General features: G+C 40.4%; 1 protein-coding gene across 2 annotated transcripts; it reads right to left on the reverse strand.

Moving 5' to 3' along the window:
- Positions 1-2,171: 2,171 nt before the first annotated feature.
- Positions 2,172-19,383, reverse strand: six6a (SIX homeobox 6a). 2 transcript variants are annotated; one of them, XM_031279267.2, is made up of 3 exons: positions 19,238-19,383; positions 4,227-4,889; positions 2,172-3,002 (listed from the first exon to the last, which is right to left on the reverse strand). In XM_031279267.2, exons 2-3 carry the CDS (start codon positions 4,796-4,798, stop codon positions 2,837-2,839), a joined length of 738 nt encoding a protein of 245 aa, XP_031135127.1. In that variant the 5' UTR covers positions 4,799-4,889; positions 19,238-19,383; the 3' UTR covers positions 2,172-2,836. The 2 variants fall into 2 exon arrangements, with proteins under 2 accessions (XP_031135127.1, XP_031135128.1); XM_031279268.2 differs by lacking the exon at positions 19,238-19,383 and having other exon boundaries at positions 4,227-5,232.
- Positions 19,384-20,165: the final 782 nt, after the last annotated feature.

A 20,165-nucleotide genomic window follows, 5' to 3' on the forward strand; every position in this document is an offset into this window, starting at 1 on the left:
TATATAATTTAATGAAGCTGCTCCAAAGTATTTCCCATGTAGCTAATAAAAATACCTTATTAATACCATTACTATTATAATTTACTAGTATTGCTCTCACGACTTGTAAACTAATATGCATTTAAAACATTCTGGCTGATGATGATGTGATCAAATAAAGTAGCCTTTTAAAACAGTTTGCTGCTTATATTTTTACTTTTAACTCTTGTTATATATTATTACTTGTGTTTTGATATTTGATTGTGTTTTATTTATCTATAAAAATCCACTGAGTAGGTTTTACGGATCAAATCCAATCAGATAACCTACAGATGTTCTGCAGGCTGTCATGCCTGTGCAGTCATTTATGCTGACAAACTATACCGCGCTTCAGAGTGTCTGCACACTGAACGGCTCTGACAGATTCAATAACAATAAAGACGTATAGCATGTCAAGGCTGTTGCCTTCAACATAGGCTATTACAGCCAGATCCTTTAGTTAACCTCACACTTATTTGGCAAACCTTAACTTGTCAAAATACTCTCAAGCGGAAGTAGGCTACCTGGTGCAGTTCTGCATCAGATGAACAGAAAATGAAATGTTTTCTTTACAATGTTGAGATCAGGTCAGAACGAACCATATTTCATAAATTAGTCCTGCGGCCACTACAAGTCAGAAAACAATCAACGATTCTCACACACACACACACACACACACACACACACACACACACACACACACACACACACACACACACACACACACACACACACACGTGATTTCTGTGCAGCAGACTACTCACAGGAGTCTTTTCTTTGGAGAGGGACCTGCGGTCGCTTCCCTTCACAAAACAGCGGCAGGGCCCCTTTTGTCCGAGCAGGGACCCCAGACCCATCATTAGCACTGATTACCGCTGACCAGTTTGACAACCGTATTGACTGCGAGAAAGACTTTTTCATCTGGTCCCCCGGTCGTCCTTATTTTCAATAGAAACGGAAATATTCAGCCATTTTGTCCCCGTGGTTTGAAAGAGAAGCAGCAAAAAAAAAAAGACACACCTCCCCCAACCCCAGATTTTTTTCCCTTCACTTGTTTCCTCTCTCCATACAGATTTAGCGTCTGTGTTGTTCAAGCTGAAAGGCCTTTGTCTGTTTCAGAAGTTACTGTAGCCTAATTAATTGCAAATTGGAGGAAACCAGGTGTCTGTCCCATCAGTTGGAAAAGCTCAACTTTAACTTCTGGTTTAGTCTGCTTTGCTCACTTTGCTCTCATCCTTTTTCTCACCACATTAGGACTTCACTGTATGCAATTTGTACAGATTTTAAGTCTAATTAGTCCAGTAGAAATGTTTAGTAATATGCTGGTCAGGTAGAAAACCTATATTTTACTGACATTATTTTCAACCTGAAAGAGAATATTGTAATTCCAGATATCAGTTTGGAAGGATGCTGCTGACAACAAAACAAAGAATAATTTATAACCTTCCACAGAAATAAATAGAGCTTTACATAGCCTATTATAAAAAAATTTTTTTGATTTGTTTAAATTCGAACATTTAATTGAAGCAGGGAAACTGCTTCATTTAAATCAGCACATACTGTAGTCAATTAAAATGACAAAAGTTGATAAAACAAATCAGCCATTTTGTCCAAACAGATGTGTACTTTTAAGATTATAGCCTACTCTATGTGTGCATTAATGCATATCCAGCAAAAAAAAAAAAATGTATTTAGCCATAATAAATCTGTCATTTTATGTCAATTTATGGGATGTATTTGCACCATGCGCGGCCTATTTACTAAATGAAACCCTGTCTTGGGAAAATGGACACTTGCAAAGATTGAAGAAGCTTGTGTGTCCTCCTCCACGGGCAGAATAAAGCCCATTTCCACAATCTGCTGTGTTTTGATCTCCGTGATCTCTCTCGCAGATCATCCGGGTTAGTGAGCCGGCCTCTCTGTGACCTCTCGCTGTCACCCTGCATTACACGACGCAAAGCATGTGGGCCAATTAAGCCTCGCTCTAAAACGTGTCAGGGAATAGCACTGTGGTGTTATAATCACGAAAGGTTTCTCTTCATGAATACAACGAAGATGATTTTATATAAGAATATTAGGCTAAGATTTTACAATTCTATTCACTTTGTTTTTTCCCCCACACACTAACAAAAAAGACTAAACGTTATACTCTCTTGATCAACAATTATTTTATTAAGTTATCTTTACTTTTTTCTTTTACTGAAACACATTTTCACTAAAGCGCGCATGCTCAACAGGTTCACCTGTGTACAAGTATTAAAAACACCAAGCAAATGAATATGAAATTCGAAGAGACAGAGCAGATCGTTTTTAAATAGGCAAATAAACATTATTTATAAAACTTTGAAAGTAAAGTAAAAATATCACAGTTCTTTTTCAACATGAAATACCCACAGAGAACAGCAGGTTAGGCGCTCAGATACCTTCATCCCTTTTTTTTGTAATTTTTTCTTCTTTTTTACTTTTCATCTCGGGGCGTTGGTTTATTAGTCCGTCAAATATGTTTCGTCCGTGGGTTATTAAGTTCAGTTATCCACACGTGGGTAAAACGCAAACAAAAAATGTAGGTCTAAAAGGAAAAGGACGGGCAGTCCGCCGCAGATCACAGATCCCCTCATGTTTTGGCACCCGTCAAATAGGCTATCAGTTTGTTTGTGTTTGTGTGTGTGTGAGTGCGAGAGTGTGTGTGTGTGTGTGTGTGTGTGTGTGTGTTCGGTTTTTTTTTTTTTTTATCTCAACGCAGGCACTAGGACTTGTTTTATTGGATTGTCTTTCACTCGTATCCCCCTTTAATTCATCAACACAGTCGATCTGCCCGTCAGATGTCACATTCACTGTCGCTGGAGGTGATGGAGATGGCCGAGGCGGCTGCTTTGCTGGACAGACTGGCCTCCGGACTGGACGAGTTCCCCAGGCGGTCCACGGTGCCGTCCTCGTCCGCCAGGGAGCGAACCGAACCGCCGGACAGGACCTGCTGCTGGAGCCTGGGCAGAAGACACGGAGAGACGGGACAACAAGACTTTAACATGTAGCCTATACTGTGCAGAGTTCATTCTTTACAGTGTAGGCCTAATCAAATTTATTATTTTTTCTGAAAACAATTTGGAAAGACATGAATGAGAAAATGATCTAGCTTCTTCCGAGGATCTTTAACTGAAGGTTATCCTATTGCCTAGGCTACAGGCTATGCATTTTACTGCTGTGTATTTGTTTGTGTTAAAATTGTGTTAAAAATCCTGAAACAACTATGAGTGAAACAAATATTTATATTTTTCACTTTCACTATAGGCTATAAAACACACAATATGAAATGTAATTAGACTACGTAAAACTGGCATTTTTTTGCGGCATGTTTGAAAAACAAATAGCACTGTCATGGTAGATGTTATTGTACAAGTAGACTACCACAGCAAGATCGGTTCTTTACAATATAGCCAATAGGATAATTACAAATGTTACTTCTCGAAGATCTCACTAATTAATGTAGCCTATAGCCTAGATTATACCACTCACTATTTTCACTCACAATGATGGTCTGTTTTAGCTGTATTAAACATGACCAATTCAGCAGTGTGACCTCGACCCACAATGTAGGCCTTTCAACAGACTGGCTACGATTGTAATTGGAAATGACATCACATTTTATATTAAACTACATTTAAGATATTAGATAATTATTATTGGGCGTATGTAATAGATGTTCATTGCCTGGGGTGCTCTAACAATTAAATAGACCTAAGCATAAAACAACATGTGGATGTAGCTAACTCGTTAGCCTAAATGTTGTTCTACAGTATTGTGTTAAATCTTAAACCAAGCTCTTTATCCAAAGCTTTCTTCTCCCAATAATCTACAATGATTATAGGAAATCGTAACGTTTTTTATTGACACTACAGCTGGCTGGTAATTTTCTGCATTTCAACCCCTTTAAAATATGTCGTACAGATACTGCGAGCAGCATTTATTAAAAAAGAAAAAGCCGAGAAATTATGTCAGAACTGAATGGCTCCAACCAGCGTGGGTTACGGCCGGTTTTGCTAGCCTATCTAGCATATAATATAATTTAATATCATGCTATTAAATCACATGATGCAACATCGAGTCAGGATCATTGCAGGGTGTTTTTTTCTTTTCTATTACGGCAAATACTTCGCTTTCTGTTCCAGCGTTCATGATCAGAAACCATCCAAGAGATGCATGTAGCTCACCTGTTCTTCGCAGCCGCTGCTCTGTCTCTTTGTCTGCGATTTTTGAACCAGTTTCCTACTTGTGTGGGTGTAAGTCCTGTAGCCTGTGCAAGCTCCCTCTTTTTACTGGGATTCGGGTAGGGATCCTGCAAATACCATTCTCTTAACAAGTGCCGGGTTCTTTCCTTGAAGCAGTGGGTTTTCTGCTCTCCATCCCATATGGTTCTGGGTAGGGGGAACTTCTTTCGCACCCTGTATTTGTCCACCGGCCCCAGCGGGCGTCCCCGCAGCTTCTCAGCTTCCTGATAGTGCGCTTCGAGCCACAGAGCCTGCAGCTTTGTGTGCGACTCTTTGGTGAACTTGTGGTTCTCCAAGATGTGATATAGTTCACGGAAATTGCCGGTGTGGAAGGCGACGACAGCCCGGGCCCTCAACACCGATTCGTTCTTGTTGAGGACCTCGCAGGCCGCTGGCGCAACGGGCAGCGACCAGAGGAAGCGGCCGAGGCGCTCGACATCCCCGCTCTCCTCCAGAGTCTCGCAGACCCCGGCGACCTGCTGGGGGCTGAAATTCAAGATGGGCAGTTGAAACATGGAGGCTTATCCTGTGTTTCCCTCTCCCCCTCCTTTCTCTCCTCCGCGTCGTGTCCTCCTGCTTTCCGTGCGCCGAGGCAGTCCAAGACACCTAAAAAAACAAGGCAATCCCAAAGTTACCGAACCAATCGCCTGACCAGCAGTGAAAAACGCAAACACCAAACGCCGCGGAGGATGAAAGATGCTGCGTGGGGGCCGGCTACCGCATCCTCGGGCTTGGCAAACTTGGCAGGTAAAGGGCTGAAGGTGCGAGGAAATTAAAGCCAGAGCCGCGATGTAGTAGCCTATTTTTCAAGGTAGGCTGGGATTGAAAGTAGGAAAGAATTAAAGCCGGAGCCGAGATGTATTTTTTAAGGGGGGAGAAAAAGACAGTCAAGCCCCCTCTGATGATTTCCTATTGGACTTGGCAGATTGGCTGCCTGGTTGCCATGGATGCACGTCAATCACTGTCAAGTTCGGCCAATCAGGCGGAAAGGAGATCTCAGCACCTCCCTTTTTAAAAATAATATAAACATTTTGACCTTTTTGCTTCGCGTCTTCAAGCGTTTAGCTGCCCTGCCGTGCTTTGCAAACACCCCCTGTCCTTGTGTTAAAGAAAGACTCTTCAGTCTATAGTCAAGTGCCAAAGCAGGCAAACACGCTCAGCTCAGTCTCCCTTTAGAGCTCTTGAAACGGGCTTTACACAGCAATAAGACACATCCCGCTGACTATATGCATGCCCTGCAACAAAACTCAGTAGCCTTGTTAAATGTTAGACAATATAATATACACAGTTGAGAATTATGCTGTGTTAAGTAGGTCTATGTCCTATTAAATTGTGGCGAGCTCATGTAGGCATGGACATTTTTTTAATCTACTGGGCAATACTCCTATAATATTGCTACCATAGGCACGTGGCTAAAGGTTTACAGTTTCAATGTAGCCTGTCTTCATTTTAAAATAAGATACAGTTCGTTACGTTGAATACTCAGATATAGCCTTAAGGCTTACCGATATTGGCCTATATAGAAATCATTAAAAAGGGTCAATGTGGACTTTATTTCAACAGGAACTCAGTTTCGCAACCTGAACCAGAGTTAGTTGAGGCTTCCTGCATTTTTCAACCTCACAAAAGTGCTAATTTATTAACCATAATAAATTAGGCTATATTAGAGTCTAAGTTATGGTGATGCAGGCTCTAATGCGGGGCAGATAGCCTAAATGCTCTTTTTGAAGACACAGGCTAATTGATTGCTGTTATATTGGCATTTGTGGTGTGTGATGGTGATCCCAGACTGAAGCTCATATCTTACATCTGCCTTTATTTGCAGTATTCTTGTATCAGTGTCGACAGCATCGGCTGCTTCTGTGATGGCTGTAAAACACAGCAGGGAATAAACGTGATATTTGTGTAGGCTATATAGGATTATCATGGCCCTGCCAGCTACTCGGCTTTAGTATCAGACACACTCCGTTTTGTGCACAGGCTGATTTAGTAAATAAGAGGGCGGATAGATAGCGCAGATGGTTTGAAGTGTCGGGTCAGATTATTTCATGGCTGGATACAGTAGCCTAGTAAAGTTCATTCTGACGGAAAAGCCATATTAATTTCACAGATCCCCCCTCCCTGCACACACACACACACACACACACTCACTCACTCGTTCTCTTCCCTGTGTCTCTCTCACATGCACGCGCACGCACGCACGCACACGCCACACACTCAAGATGAATCCCCTTCGGGCTCTTTTTGCATGAATTATAGACGCAAGGTTATGAAATGCCTTCTGCACATGAAGCTTTTCTCTTGCGGGAGACCGCATCATCATTACATATTTTAAAAAAAATCTTAATAATTACAAATTTGTATATTATCTCTTCATGTTGATGTCTGTCAGAAATAGGTCTACTATGACAAACAAATAGGGCCGCATCATCGTTATGAAATTACCAATTTAAAAGCAGAGCGGCCACTATGAGCAATGAGCAGATAAAGACAATTCTGTCTATCGATGTCGCCATTCATTCACCATATTATTACACCAACCGGTAAATATTGGTAAATAAAGGATTAGACCTCCATCAGATGCAGCAGTGGAAGTAAATTCCGAGAGCGACTGACAAGGTGCTGGTCTGAAATATTTAGCTGCCGGTAAATATTTCATCCCTGCAGGCTGCCCATCCCAACCGAAATTTACAAGGACTGCAATACTTTTTCTAGGAAGCGCGCATCAATAAAATATAGGCGAGTTTTGGATCTCTTAAACGGAGGGCTGGAAATAACAATTGTAGAATATGCTCTGTAAGCAACACGTCTAGCTTATAGGCACTGTTAAAACATTTATAGAATGAAAAAAAGGACACGACTTTTTCTCATTGTCAATTCGTGTTTCAGTAGGCAGGAAAAAAAAGCCGCATAGGTCCTTTTTATTCGCATATTATTGTTATTTCTTAATTGCTCGCATGTCTTTCTCGTATTTCCGTAATGCCAGTTTCATTTCACCTTCCAGATGAAATTATAAATATTATATGCCATTTTGTAGGCCTACTTAAGCCGAAGTAGTATGCCATCGCGTCTAGGCCTATGTCACTGTGTCAGGAGATAGTAGGCCTCCTGACACCAATATCTCCGCACATTCAGCACCGCAACACAGTGGATCTCATTCAAACACATCTATTTTTTTCCTCTTGTCTATTTGTTTCATGGATCCAACTGGTATCTCTGCAGCCAGTCCTCTGTCAGAAAACACAGATTTGGATGCGGTTGTAGGTTTCTATACCTGACGTTTTGTTTTTTAAATGGCTGCTGGCTTGTTTTTTATTTTAATGAAGTTTCCCTCATTTACATAGAGTTGTAACCACATCTAAATCTATATGTAGCCTACTAAAATCCCTGGAGGCTGAGTGTGGAAATTAGGTGAACAATATTCAAAACCAGAGTGGTGAGGAATACCAGGAACGCCTGAATCCAAGCCAGTACGACTCAAACTGTGACCTGAAAAATGACTTCTCTAGTCAAAAACAACCAAAATATTTGTTGCAGGGATATTGCACTGGATTGCATTCATGTCTAGAATGTCAGGTCTTCCTGTTTTTTGTCAACCCACTGCAGATGTTAGATTGGAGGACTATAAGGTTTCTTCAGCAAAAACTAACAAAATGTTCAGAAAAATGGAAATCTTCAATTTCATAATCACTGGCAAACTTCTTTGTCTTCTCTGTTGTTAAAGACCTATACAATGGACCTTTAGTAAGGGAGAGTGAATGATCTGTATGCAATATTAATTACCTTTTAAATTCCATGATCAGGATTAACGTTATGCCTCAAAAATATTAATTAGGCTAGCCTACGAATTAGAGGAAAATAACATTAGATCCCTGTTTATCATGATGTACATGTAGGTAAATCTACTTAAGTAACTGTAATACTATGAGGAATTTTGAAGCCTCTGCATTCATGGACACAACCAGCAGCTTCTGTATGCTGCTGTGGCTGTTACGCCAAATGATACAGATCCTTTACCGCATTAAACAGCTTGGGATGATGATTGCCAAAGAGAAAACACCTGATACATGTTTCTATCTGAAGCTCAGTGGCAAACAGCAACATAAAGAGGACTACAAAGTGAAGAGAGGATTGATATGGCACAGAGGTGTGGTGAATGCCGCTGCAGACCACGGCTCAGTTTCCTCCCAATTTATGATAAGAGACAAGTGCATTTACTTTGTGTCATCATTAGCATGTAGCTGGGCCGTAGCATGCCCTGGGCAGAGGGAGGGAAGGAGTGGGGAATAGTTACATGTGAACAGGCTGGAAATGACCCAGATTCCCTAGGATCACTGGAGCAGACTAGACGCTACAAGAGCCTGTCACCAACAGCCGCCCTGCCACTATCATATACAGACCTACAGTACCTTTCTCTCCCCATCACTACTCCTCTTCATAAACATGCTCACAGGCACACCAAAGAGTGCTCACTGTAAATATCACTGGTAAATGCCAATCTGAATCTGAAACAAATACTAGCATCTTAGTGTTAACATGCTCTGTGATTGTAGTAGGCTAAATATCCTCTGAACTGTCTGTGTAGACACTGAGCCTGTTTAAAGCACTTTAAACAGCATCAAGAGAAGGTGGGCAGTGATGTCAAACCGTGCCACACAACGCTAATGTATGTTGTTAGTTGTTAGTTGTCTGGGGTGGGAAGACACTTCTGCTTAGCAAAGATGGAGGATGCAAACATTACTGTGTATGTCCACTGCCTGCTTGACTTCAGTGTTTTGTTGACTTTGGTGAACGACAGACCGTTTTAACTTGTCAACTGTCCCAGCACAGGATTAACTTTGCCCCCGGATGTATTTAAAGGCCAGGCTTATGCAGTGGGACTTAAACAGAAGTCTCATACATTGCCTCGTGGCTACACGGTGACAGGAGGGTTACGTTAAAGCTCGGAGAGTTGTGTTTTCAGACCCATTTGCCCTCTGGGCATCACTAGCTCTCGACACTGCGTTTAATCTGTGGATTTGTGGTAACAGAGAAGACTTCTTATCCACTGACCCATTGGCCCCCAGTGTACGTAATCCAGTGCCTTTCAGTTACACAGTCCTGCTGACACGGATAGAGAAGAGCCAATAGACTGCAGCAGTCAGTGTGGGGGTGCACACAGCCCTGCCCTGACACATATACTCCTCCCCCAAGCTTTTGTTTCACAGGGCATATACAACACAGCACAGACCAGTGTTATCATAATCAGTGCATGTGATATTTGACCTTATATCCACTAAGCCAATTCACACTAGCATGGTGAATATGTAATACCATAATGCCCATTTCAAAACTGAGATTGACAGCAGCACTGAAACATATATACTGGAGTGTCCGTTCCCAATACTGTTGTGTGAATCTCTGCAGAGCTCCTGCATACGACAGGCTTTATCAACCATTCGTGGAATGTAAATGTAACTTCATTGAATCAATGCTATTGTCATGCGGCATAAAAGTGAGATCCTATATTCTCTGAATATCCATATTTAATTTTCCCCGCAAGTCTCAAATGTAAGTGAGCGAATGACGTTGGGCAAATGAACAATACAGTGAGAGTGAACCTCAAATCCTTGGAAGAAAGCCATTAGGAATACCTTGAAACCCACCATTTTTTTTCTTCCTAGCATGTTATAGAGGGCATGCAATTATTACATCCATTCAACTCTTGAATGCAGTCAATTTCTAGGCTAAATGAAACTAGGGAGAGTGCAGGTTGCACACGGCCAGGCTATATATTACCTGTGCTTGTGAGTGTTTGTGTAAGAGGCAGAGAGCAGAAATTGCAAATGAACAGATGCATGCATCACCTATGTATAGCACTTGCACAACAAAGTGATTGTGTGTGCCAGGCAGCATTTCGCTGTTAAGAGCTAAAATGCCCAACCTGGTAATTATGAACCGTAAATCCTCTGTGTTCAGGCACAGTCATATACAGCATGCCTAAAATTGAGTGATTTTCCACATACAGTACATACATGAAATTGGCATCCAGCAGCGTGCTTTTCTTTTCAATCACTCCCTTGTTTTCAGCCACATTGAACCGCAACTGTCGACTGCAATGGTAAATGGATGTAAAGTGTCCAAAATCTGTGTTTTTTAATAAAAAATAAAAACTATTTTCATTGAATGTATTGACACAGCTACAGACAAACTGTCAAAACAGGTGGGTAATTGAATGCTTGGTCTTTAGACCTTCCTCTGCAGCCACCCACACACTATCGCAGTGTTTTTCCCCCATCTTATTCACTAACAAAAACATCTGACAATAAAGTGGGCCTGCAATACATTACATCTTAAAAGGTTCTTTACATCTATTATGATACAGTGCAACGAACGTTTCTGCAGAGTTTGTGACACATAATTGACAGCATAACGGAAGGTTTCTAAAGAACAAGCCCTTTATGAATAGTTTTCCAATTATTTTGTCTGTGTGACAACAGCAAACCTCTTTTTTTCCCCTAGAATCTTGAGTCTGTTTAGAAAGCTTCCTCAATGTCTCTTCTTCTCTCTATTCTTCACTGGTGGAGACAGTGGTCACCCGTAGAGCATTTTAGGCTGCAGAAAAGCACCCTCTCCAAAAAAAATAATTATATATATATATTCCATGTCAGAGGATCTTGACGACACCCAAAGGTGACAGGAGTCAAAACTCATCACGGTCAGAAGTTCCTCTGGCACCAGGGAGCTACATGATGCGTGAGTCAGGGCACAGGTCACAACGCCGCAGCCATACTGCCTGGGCCTCACCTCCAATTCACATTGTCTAGGAGCCTCTGCTCCTCCTAGTCACCACACACACACACACACACACACACACACACACAGTCAATAAATGTCTCTTCTAGCAACAGAATTTGCTCTTTTGTCTGCACTATCGCAGCTTTCCCAGCAGTGACCTTTACACAGTCTCTTTAGGATGTGTGCGATTTAATGTGTTTTATGTGAACAGAAAACTAAGCTTAAATGAAAAACAGCTACAAATAGGCTACTTCTTTATAGTAATGTACATGAATAGTGAGCTAGATTAATTTCATGTATTTATTTGTATGTATTCCCCCATACCTACCCACACATCTTCAGGCAAATTGAAAGAGAGGGAAAATAAAAAAATAAAAAAACAGAAGCCTGAATTGTGTCTATTAGCTCGGGGGAATGATTCATACTGAGCTCCTCGTAGTGCAGTGACTTCACCCTGAGCTCAGAATTATGATACACTCATCATCACTGCATTACACTGTATTATACTATAATAATTTAAAAAATGACTCATTTAAGTTGATTAGTTTCCATGCAATAGAATTGTTTCCTTGACCTAGTGTTTTAATAGTGCCAGCCACAGATGAGCAGTAATCTGCGTGCTCCGGGAAGAGCCTCTGCGTACAATGCAGCACAATTACAAGCCGTGCCTATTGAAAATATACAACCGTTTTCATTGGCTAAGGTTGCTTTCTTTTAATCAAGGAGTTTATGCATGTTTATCCACTGAATGCAGTTTAAAATAAAATATATAATACCAATTATCCTTATCTGTAAACACATTGTTCTATTTAAAGCAAATTATTTTAAAATCTGCCGAAAAACTGCTTACAGATTTGGGTGAAATTGTATATTTGACAAAGTGAAGTAAGTATTATGTCAAATATATCCAATGGCTGCCAACCAGTTTCCATGAGGGGCAGCAGCCAGGGATATCCTGGATTTCAGGACTATAATGTCCGTCAGCTGTGCTTTATTGACGGCTTATGTCAAATGCCATTCTGACAGAGCTCATTAGGATGAAGGGAGTCATCTAGGTAGAGGCAGGAGAAGGCAGAGCTGGCGAGCTGCCTGCTAACTGTGTGCACAAAGCTCACCACTGTACCTAGAGGGTGATGCCTCTGACAGGAGTTAGCTGACAGGGCTGTGTGTGTGTGTGTGTGTGTGTGTGTGTGTGTGTGTGTGTGTGTGTGTTGGGAGGGGGGGGCTGACAGAGTGCAGAGAGATAAAGTATGGGAGTATGTGTCCATGTCATTGCTTGAGTTACCCGGTGTCACTGAGCAGGTCCCTGCTTGATGCCATGACTCCAAACACAACTGACAGAGTCATCTCGCTTTCGCCACTCGCACATACTCAAATATTTATCTGTGCACAGCCCTCTCAGTGCACTGCGTCGATTCAGCAGTCTTGTGCTACAAGGACAAGGCCCTGTGGAGACTTCAGGGACCTTGAGAAGATGAGTCAAATGCTTTCCTCACTGGTCCATACTCTTCTGTCGCACAGTAAATGCAACCTCCTGTGATACCTTTTAAAAAGGTTACAAAGATTACATTTTATTTGCACATGGATAGCCACTCTTGGTATGGTTCTTGTATAGTGAAAATATATTTTACACATCCTCATTCAGGGATTAGTCTCTAACAGCCTTTGGCTGGGGTCTAATACTACTCTAAACAGCTGAATCCATATCTGCTATGGCCAGCGGCACTGGTGATGAGCTCAGACTGTTATGTGACATCTTAATATACTGATTAATAATGCATGTTTGGAGGGTAAGCAGAGGGGTGCTCTGGGTGCTCCTGCCAGGGAAGATTAAATCATTCAACTTAATAGACATGCTGGGGATTCGGGTCAATGTAAATAAGCAAGCTATAAGACACCAGAAGTCAGCAGTGGAATTTCTAAAGAGGCAAAAATGATAATATCACAGAAAAGAAGAGGATATGATCAATTAAAGTTCTGGCTGTGAGGCTGTTTCGAGGCCAACTGTGGCGATGGTGATACGAAAGCATGAATTTAGATGTTGAAAGTTTGTTGCAATTAACATTTCACTCAGTCGCTCCAAAAAGAAAAAAAAAAAAATCCATATTGAAATCATCTATAGAACTGAACAAGAGTCATGTAACTGTTAAATAATGTGATACAAGTTTGTTTGTGGTGTCATCAGCATCCAGTTTCGACAGGGAGGCTGAGCCAGTAAAACGTGAGACAGTGTTAACGCATAGGTTGGAAGTCGTATGGAGCCTGGCCAAAGAGATGTGGCTGCTAATCCAATCAGCTAAAACACACAAGTCCATATCGGCTTTGAGCTGAGATAATCTATTACTGTCACACACACACACACACACAAGTGTAGGCAGTAACTGTTGCTTGAGTCAAAGGAAATGTGTTCCTTCTTTAAATAAATAAAAAAAAAAACAACTAGAAAGTCAAGAGAATAAAAATCTTTTACATTTAATTAATTAATGGATGTCAGATGTCTATAAAGTATAATTGATTAAATATTTCACGTTACTAGTAGTGGTGACTCCTTTTAATGTTGGTCTAATTACATATCCATATTTAACTGCCAACAAAATAATGCTAATTTGTTCATAAACATCATACATTGAATTAAATTGAATTTAGCGAATGGCTGTGACTGTAATCACTGAATGTTAAAAATGTAGGAAATAAAAGATGTCCAATTAACTGTGTCATGATGTAATGAAACTTGCATGGTGCGATTGGTCGTCAACCGGCTGTTTTGAACAAATGAGCCAAAACAGAGACAATAAGTCACTAAACATCTTTTAAAATCCAGATAAATTACTGGAATATTGACTGCACGACCCAAGTGTCTTCTCTACTTATTATATCAAAAACATATACTGTATTATCTCCTTAGGGAAAAAAGCTACTCTGTTTCTTTAGCTTATGGAAGCTACACCAAGAGTTATTTTAGTATCAAATGTGAAGCCTGTTTCTTTTTCCAGACAATTTGTCAGCCTCACTTCCTTTTATATAAAAGGAAGCTATTGTATACTGTATCTTTCTTCTTTTTGTACCTTGGTGGGTTCCTGACAGTTTTTAGCATCACTATTTACAATCTTTCAAATGCTTTCAGAAACACTGACTGTCATGGCCTTGTGCTGAATAATACAGCTTTAGAGAGAGCAGGGGAATTTTCTTCAGGGCACAGGTGTGCCCTGATAGTCTCATAAGCCCTGGCAACACAAAGAAAGAAAGATTCTTTCTTGGTGAAATAGGAATAGGGAGGCACAAGGTGGAGAAACAGATCAACAATGGCTTTTTCGTTTGGGTGTATTTGGTTTTGACCTTCAGACAGAGCTTCAAATAAATGTGACACCGAGGGGGAAATCAAAAATCCCACTGACCCTGAATCTCTACACCCTACGCTGGCATGGAATGAATATGTGATGTACAAAGATGACTGGGGGAGGGGGGGGCTCCAACAGCACCAGCAGGCCCAGTCGTTTCTTTTTATTTACTCACACTCTCAAAGACAGAAGTGCTGCACATGAATACCTGTACATGAGATCAAATATACGCTAAACATCATGCATGTGTGACTGTGACTCAATACGGACACCTTTGTCTTTTAAATCTTAAATGTAAAACCTACTGTTGTTCAAGCAACTTTTGGGATTATGAGGTTTAATCATTAAGTCTATAGAGCAGAAAAAATATCCCTCCACCTTTAAACAGTATACATAAATATGTATGGAAATTAGACCCCTTAAAACTCTTCTCCTCAATTTCCACCTTACTCTGAACTTCGGTCTGGAGATGGCCTTCTGAAAGGGTCGGTGTGGCTGCATGGGGCTGAGATGCTTGACATGCAGTGACGGGGTTGACAAGGTAAGTGGTCAGACTGCTAAGTCAGGCAGTCAGGAGATGGACAACACACTTATTGAACGAGGAGAGAGCTGAAGGAAGTGTTTGCTCAGGAAAATTCAATGAGTATGTCAGAAAAATCTTAACCCTCATGTGGGCTCCAGTTATTGACTGAATTTTGATTGGAATAAAGAGGAAATCATTTTAAAACATACACAGTGAACAACACTACATGATTATATTTGAAAATATCAGTATTTCAAATGGCAAATATCCCAAGCAGCAATGCCTGCAGGGAGGTGGGGGCTCAGAGAAATCCTGCCTGTCCTTGTGTGTCACTTACCAGCCCCAGGAAAATACTTTTTTTTTTTGTTGCTGATAGCACAAAGTGTCTCCATGAGGCTAATGCTTTATGTCAGATTCTATCCACCTTTACTTTCCCCATAAAAGCATTTTTCTTTTCCCACAACACATAGCAGCAGTAAGGTTTTTAAGTATCGACGCAGTTGAAGCTGATGACTAGGTTCTTAGTAGGTGCTAGAGGTGTACTGTAGAATCCTCCATGATTAACCCTGTTTTGTCTATTTTCTCTTCATTTTATTATCTACACTTCAGCAACAAGGAGAGCTAGACACGTGAATTGATGGGTGGGTGGAGCAGGGATGGGAGGTGGGGGTGATAAGAAAGAATACAAAATAAAAAGGAAAACAGACAAGGAGTGCCAAGCTCTGAAAACTGGCATGCTGCAGTTGTGTGTCAGTCACCTAGCAACAAGTCCTCCCCATCACTTACCCCCCGCTTCCCCATCTCCCGCTGCGCTCTCTAATTCAACAAATCTGCTCAGAATGTATGGCTGCTCTTCTAACAAAACGCATTCTGCGCTGGGGGCTAAGGATGTGGGCCTCCGCTGAACACGCCACTCAGCTGCCCATTGACCACCGGGGCCTTTCTCTGCACACACTAAGGAGCGAGGGACAAAGACCCTGAAAGCAGGGGCAGCTCCACAGAGAAAACATTTGCTTGTAATTGTGTTTGACTGCATAATGAAAATGATGTTCTTTTTTAATTTGGGCTTGTTAATGCCACACTATTTTCCTCTGGTCACCTGACTATTGTAAAGAAGCAACCCCTCACTTGCCCTATGGGGCACAGAGGGGGAAACATTGAAAATGGTCCAAAGACCTCCCCATTCTTTACTTTAACCCCTCTTGTGTTTCAAGTGTTCTCTGGCAAAAACATAAATATGTAGACCCTGTTCATTACAGGATGGGAGAGTATGCTAGAATGAGTTGTTTTTTCCCCTTAAGAAAGGATAATGACAGCAAGGCACACACAGATGCACACACATACAACAAATGGGAGTGCTGCCATGCTTGCCCTGAGTTCTGAAGCATTGAGAAGGTTAGCATTCCTGGTGCTACTTCAGTGAAAAAGACCATTAGTGGGAGCATCGGGCTAGCACCCAAAAGAGTGCTTCAATGGACACATTCACATCCAGTGATTATTTGCACTTTTTAGCCCTCCAATTTCCAGTTTTATTAATGTGCGTTTTCCACATTCATCTGGCTCTCCCCTTTTTCTCATCACTGCCTCAAGCTGAAGACCAAATGGTTTAATTGTTGTTTGAGAAGGTTGCACTATGCCACATTTTATATCTTGTAAAGAAAAATAGCCTGCCAGTACAGTGCCTTTCTTTGATAACTTCAGTGTCAGGTTTCTGGGGTGATTTTTACCATGTTACATATGATTTATGTCAGAAGCTGATGTGTCTTTGAATCCAACAAGGTTTCCTGTCACACTCCCTATGGATCCCTATTCAGTGATTTAATTGGTTTTAAGTCAAGTTCCCATTTTCACATTGATTCCTAGAGTTGACCTCTGCTCACTGATATTCAAGTGTATTCTCTAAGTTTCTGGGGTCAGGGTTGGTAATTTTAGTAATTTTAAATAAACACTAAGTTTATTAGGTACAAGCTAAAAGTTCTGCATTAAATTAATGAGTGTTATGTGAAACTGTCCTAGAGAGCCGTTGATTCAATTTTATGGTCATTTTGGAGGCTGCAGTTTGTGATGGCTGTTAAATTGTATTGTGTTATACTGAGAGGTGTTTTAATATTGCTATCACAGCCTTCAAATCCATGAGGATAGTCTAAACATTACAAACACCTCTCAGTATAATGCTATAACTACATCCTCCAAAATGATCACACACATCTCTAAAACAACAAAACTGATTATAACTTTCATGAAGGTAGGTGTGTTCTATTAGACTGCCATTGAATTAAATACCTGACTAATCAAAAAACGTCATTATATTCATGCCAAAATCCGGTAAATCCAATATTACCATAAAGCAGTCTTGCTCATTGATTTGCATCATTCACAATGTATTTATTCAACCAACCAGAGGTATTAAAGAGATAAGTACCTTGGTAGAAAATATAACAAAATACTGATTCACATATCCCCAAATCATCCAACAGTATATACATATATACACACACACACATACATAGGAAAATGTATCAGCAATGAGTTTGATGATCGATTATTCATTGTTATAATTTTTTCAAGCAGTAAAAATGCTGATGGTCAGACAAAACAATTTATTTGAAAAAGTCGCATGGCTATGGGAAATTATTATTGGCATCTTTCACTATATCTATAAAAATGTCTGTTGACTTAACTAGCCTATTAATCAGTCAATCAAGGAAATAATCGGTAGATAAATCGATAATGAAAATAAATGGTAGTTGCGGCCCAACCCTCATTTGGACCAAATGAACAAGGAAATTTCACACGATGAGATACATTTCTTCCTCAAGGTGTAAAGAGTGGAAGTTAAAAGCAAATCTTCTCACTTGGTATGTGTTATTGGGACTGAGCGGGTGTAAAGAGGAAGGGCTGAATAGTCTGAGAGGTCAAACGGGACTGACTTAAATTGAAGGATCCTGTCAGACTGGAGTGGCTAGAGGGCCTGCGGTAACACTCCCACCTCCAGATTAACAACTTTCAGCACCACATTGACAAGACCCTGCTTCATTTTTTATTTTTTTTCTTAAGTGACAACAAGTGAGCATGTCTGTCTGTGTGGGTATTTTCAGGACTTTCACCATAAGGACCCCAACTTTGACACCAATTAAAGAGATTATGTCTAAAAGATGAGAGGAAAACTATAGCCGTGTGTTACCACGGTGATTGTTTTTGACAAGGTCACAGGGGTACTGTGCAACAGTGCACGACCTCAACAGGAAGCTGCCGATGTTACTGCGATGAAAGCAGGCAAAAAGAATATAATCACTTTACAGACACTGAGACACTTCACGAAAATGTAAAACAATGGCCAGTGCAGATAGATGAACTTTCAGCCAGGAGCAGGCTAAGGAGTAATATGACAACCTATAATTAACTCCGTCCACATTTAGCTATAGACTCCCAAATGGCTTAAGTCAACATTATAAAATTAAAATTGATATTGCATTATGCCTGTTATATGGCACAATCTTTATCTGCTTAATGATTTCCTCTCTGTCTATAAAAGGTGTTTGTGTGGAGTTAATTTACAAATTTGAGAGGATTCCTGTCCTCAGAGTAGGCTACGTTAACTCAAATGGCTGTATGTAGCCTATTGTTGACGATTTAACTTACACAAAAAGCTTTATTAAACTACAACCTGAAATACAGCAAATAAAAACCGAGCAACGGAATGCAACTTAAATCTATCAAATTGTATTGCTTAGTAAGAATATAAAACTCTGGCTAAATCTGGGTTATTCAATCAACAAGTCATAGTAAACTTTTTTATTTAACGTTAGCCTACATATCCATTGCATGACGCCCTTGAACCCTGTTTATTAGTTATAATGAGTAGCCTATTTTAACACTGCGGGGATCCATTCATCATACAGAAACACACACGCAGGCGTTTCAGCACTTTTTAAAGGCCAGTTTGATTAAGAAAGTGCTCATAACGAGATTTTTGTTAGCCTTCATATCTGCGTCGCTTTATTAAAAGAGTGAATTAAGCCTAGCATTTGGTTTTTGTCTGTTTCTTCTTCTCAATAAGTAACCAAAATAAAACAAATGTTATACAGTATTTCCAAAGACAATGATAAAATGTTGTCACGTCATTAAAACAGATTAATACAATTCAATGCGTCAGTTCAATTTCACTTCAAGCAGGCCTAACCAGAGCTAAAGTTATAGCATTAGCATTACATTTGCTTGCACCTAAGGAGCTAACATATGCTACATGCTGAGCCTATAACCAGATACTTTTCGTGCCCTGCTCTGTAAGTTTTTAATAGTTTCTGTTGTCCTACCTTGATGTAAAGGGCAGGTTCATCCTGAATCAAGTTTTGTGGCGGAAACTCAGTGGCCTCCTCCCCTTCGTTGTATTTTCCCCTTCTTCTTTTTTTTTTTTTTTTTTTTTAAACGTGTTTTCACGTTAATTGGCAGTAGTTGAACTGTGAGCCGTAAATCAAGAAGTGCGCAGTGTATTAATGAGTCGGACCACCCAGGAAAACTATTTTCTCTGCACTTTCTTAGCAGACAATGTGAGGATACTCGAGTCTGCCATGCTCTGAAAACCATGAGTGAACATTCACAAGAGCAGTGCTCCCCTGCTGCCACATTTCCAGCAGGCTAATGGCTGCTACAAGAACTGATTAAAGTATTTTTTTTCTAAAAGGTGAAGTATTCTGGACAAAAATAGAGATCATTTTATTGGACGAAGTTAGAGTACGTTTTTCTCTTTTTTTTGCTGAGCGCGGTGCATTAAGCTGGGACAGGTAAAGTTATAATTTAAGGTTAAAATACAGCTAGGGCCAACCTAAATGAACAAATAGATTAAACACCACTGGCTTTGACAAAAATAAAAATCCCTTAAGATATTTGTTAAAGTAACAAAATAACTAGCCTTAACTAAATGCTGAGAATCTTTTGCCGATTATTTGGCCAATAATGAAAACATGTTCTAATGCATAGCAAGGTTTATTAAATCTTGAATTAGGCAAAAGTCAATTCAGATTATTCAACATGCTTCATGATAAATCCAGTAAAAAGAAATTTCCCTCTGCAAGTCCTTTTAAAAACCTGCCAAAACTCTTGTCTTTTCCCCCACAAGAGCAAATCCTCAGCACTGAAGTTAGAGCTTAATTGTGTTCCATTATGAACGCTCACAAAGCTAGACCACTGGCTACTAAAATACCAAGGTTAATCTTGATTAAATGTCTTTCCAGGGTACAAAAA

The sequence above is a fragment of the Sander lucioperca genome, chromosome 18, assembly GCF_008315115.2.
Source record: "Sander lucioperca isolate FBNREF2018 chromosome 18, SLUC_FBN_1.2, whole genome shotgun sequence".
Classification (NCBI taxonomy): domain Eukaryota; kingdom Metazoa; phylum Chordata; class Actinopteri; order Perciformes; family Percidae; genus Sander; species Sander lucioperca.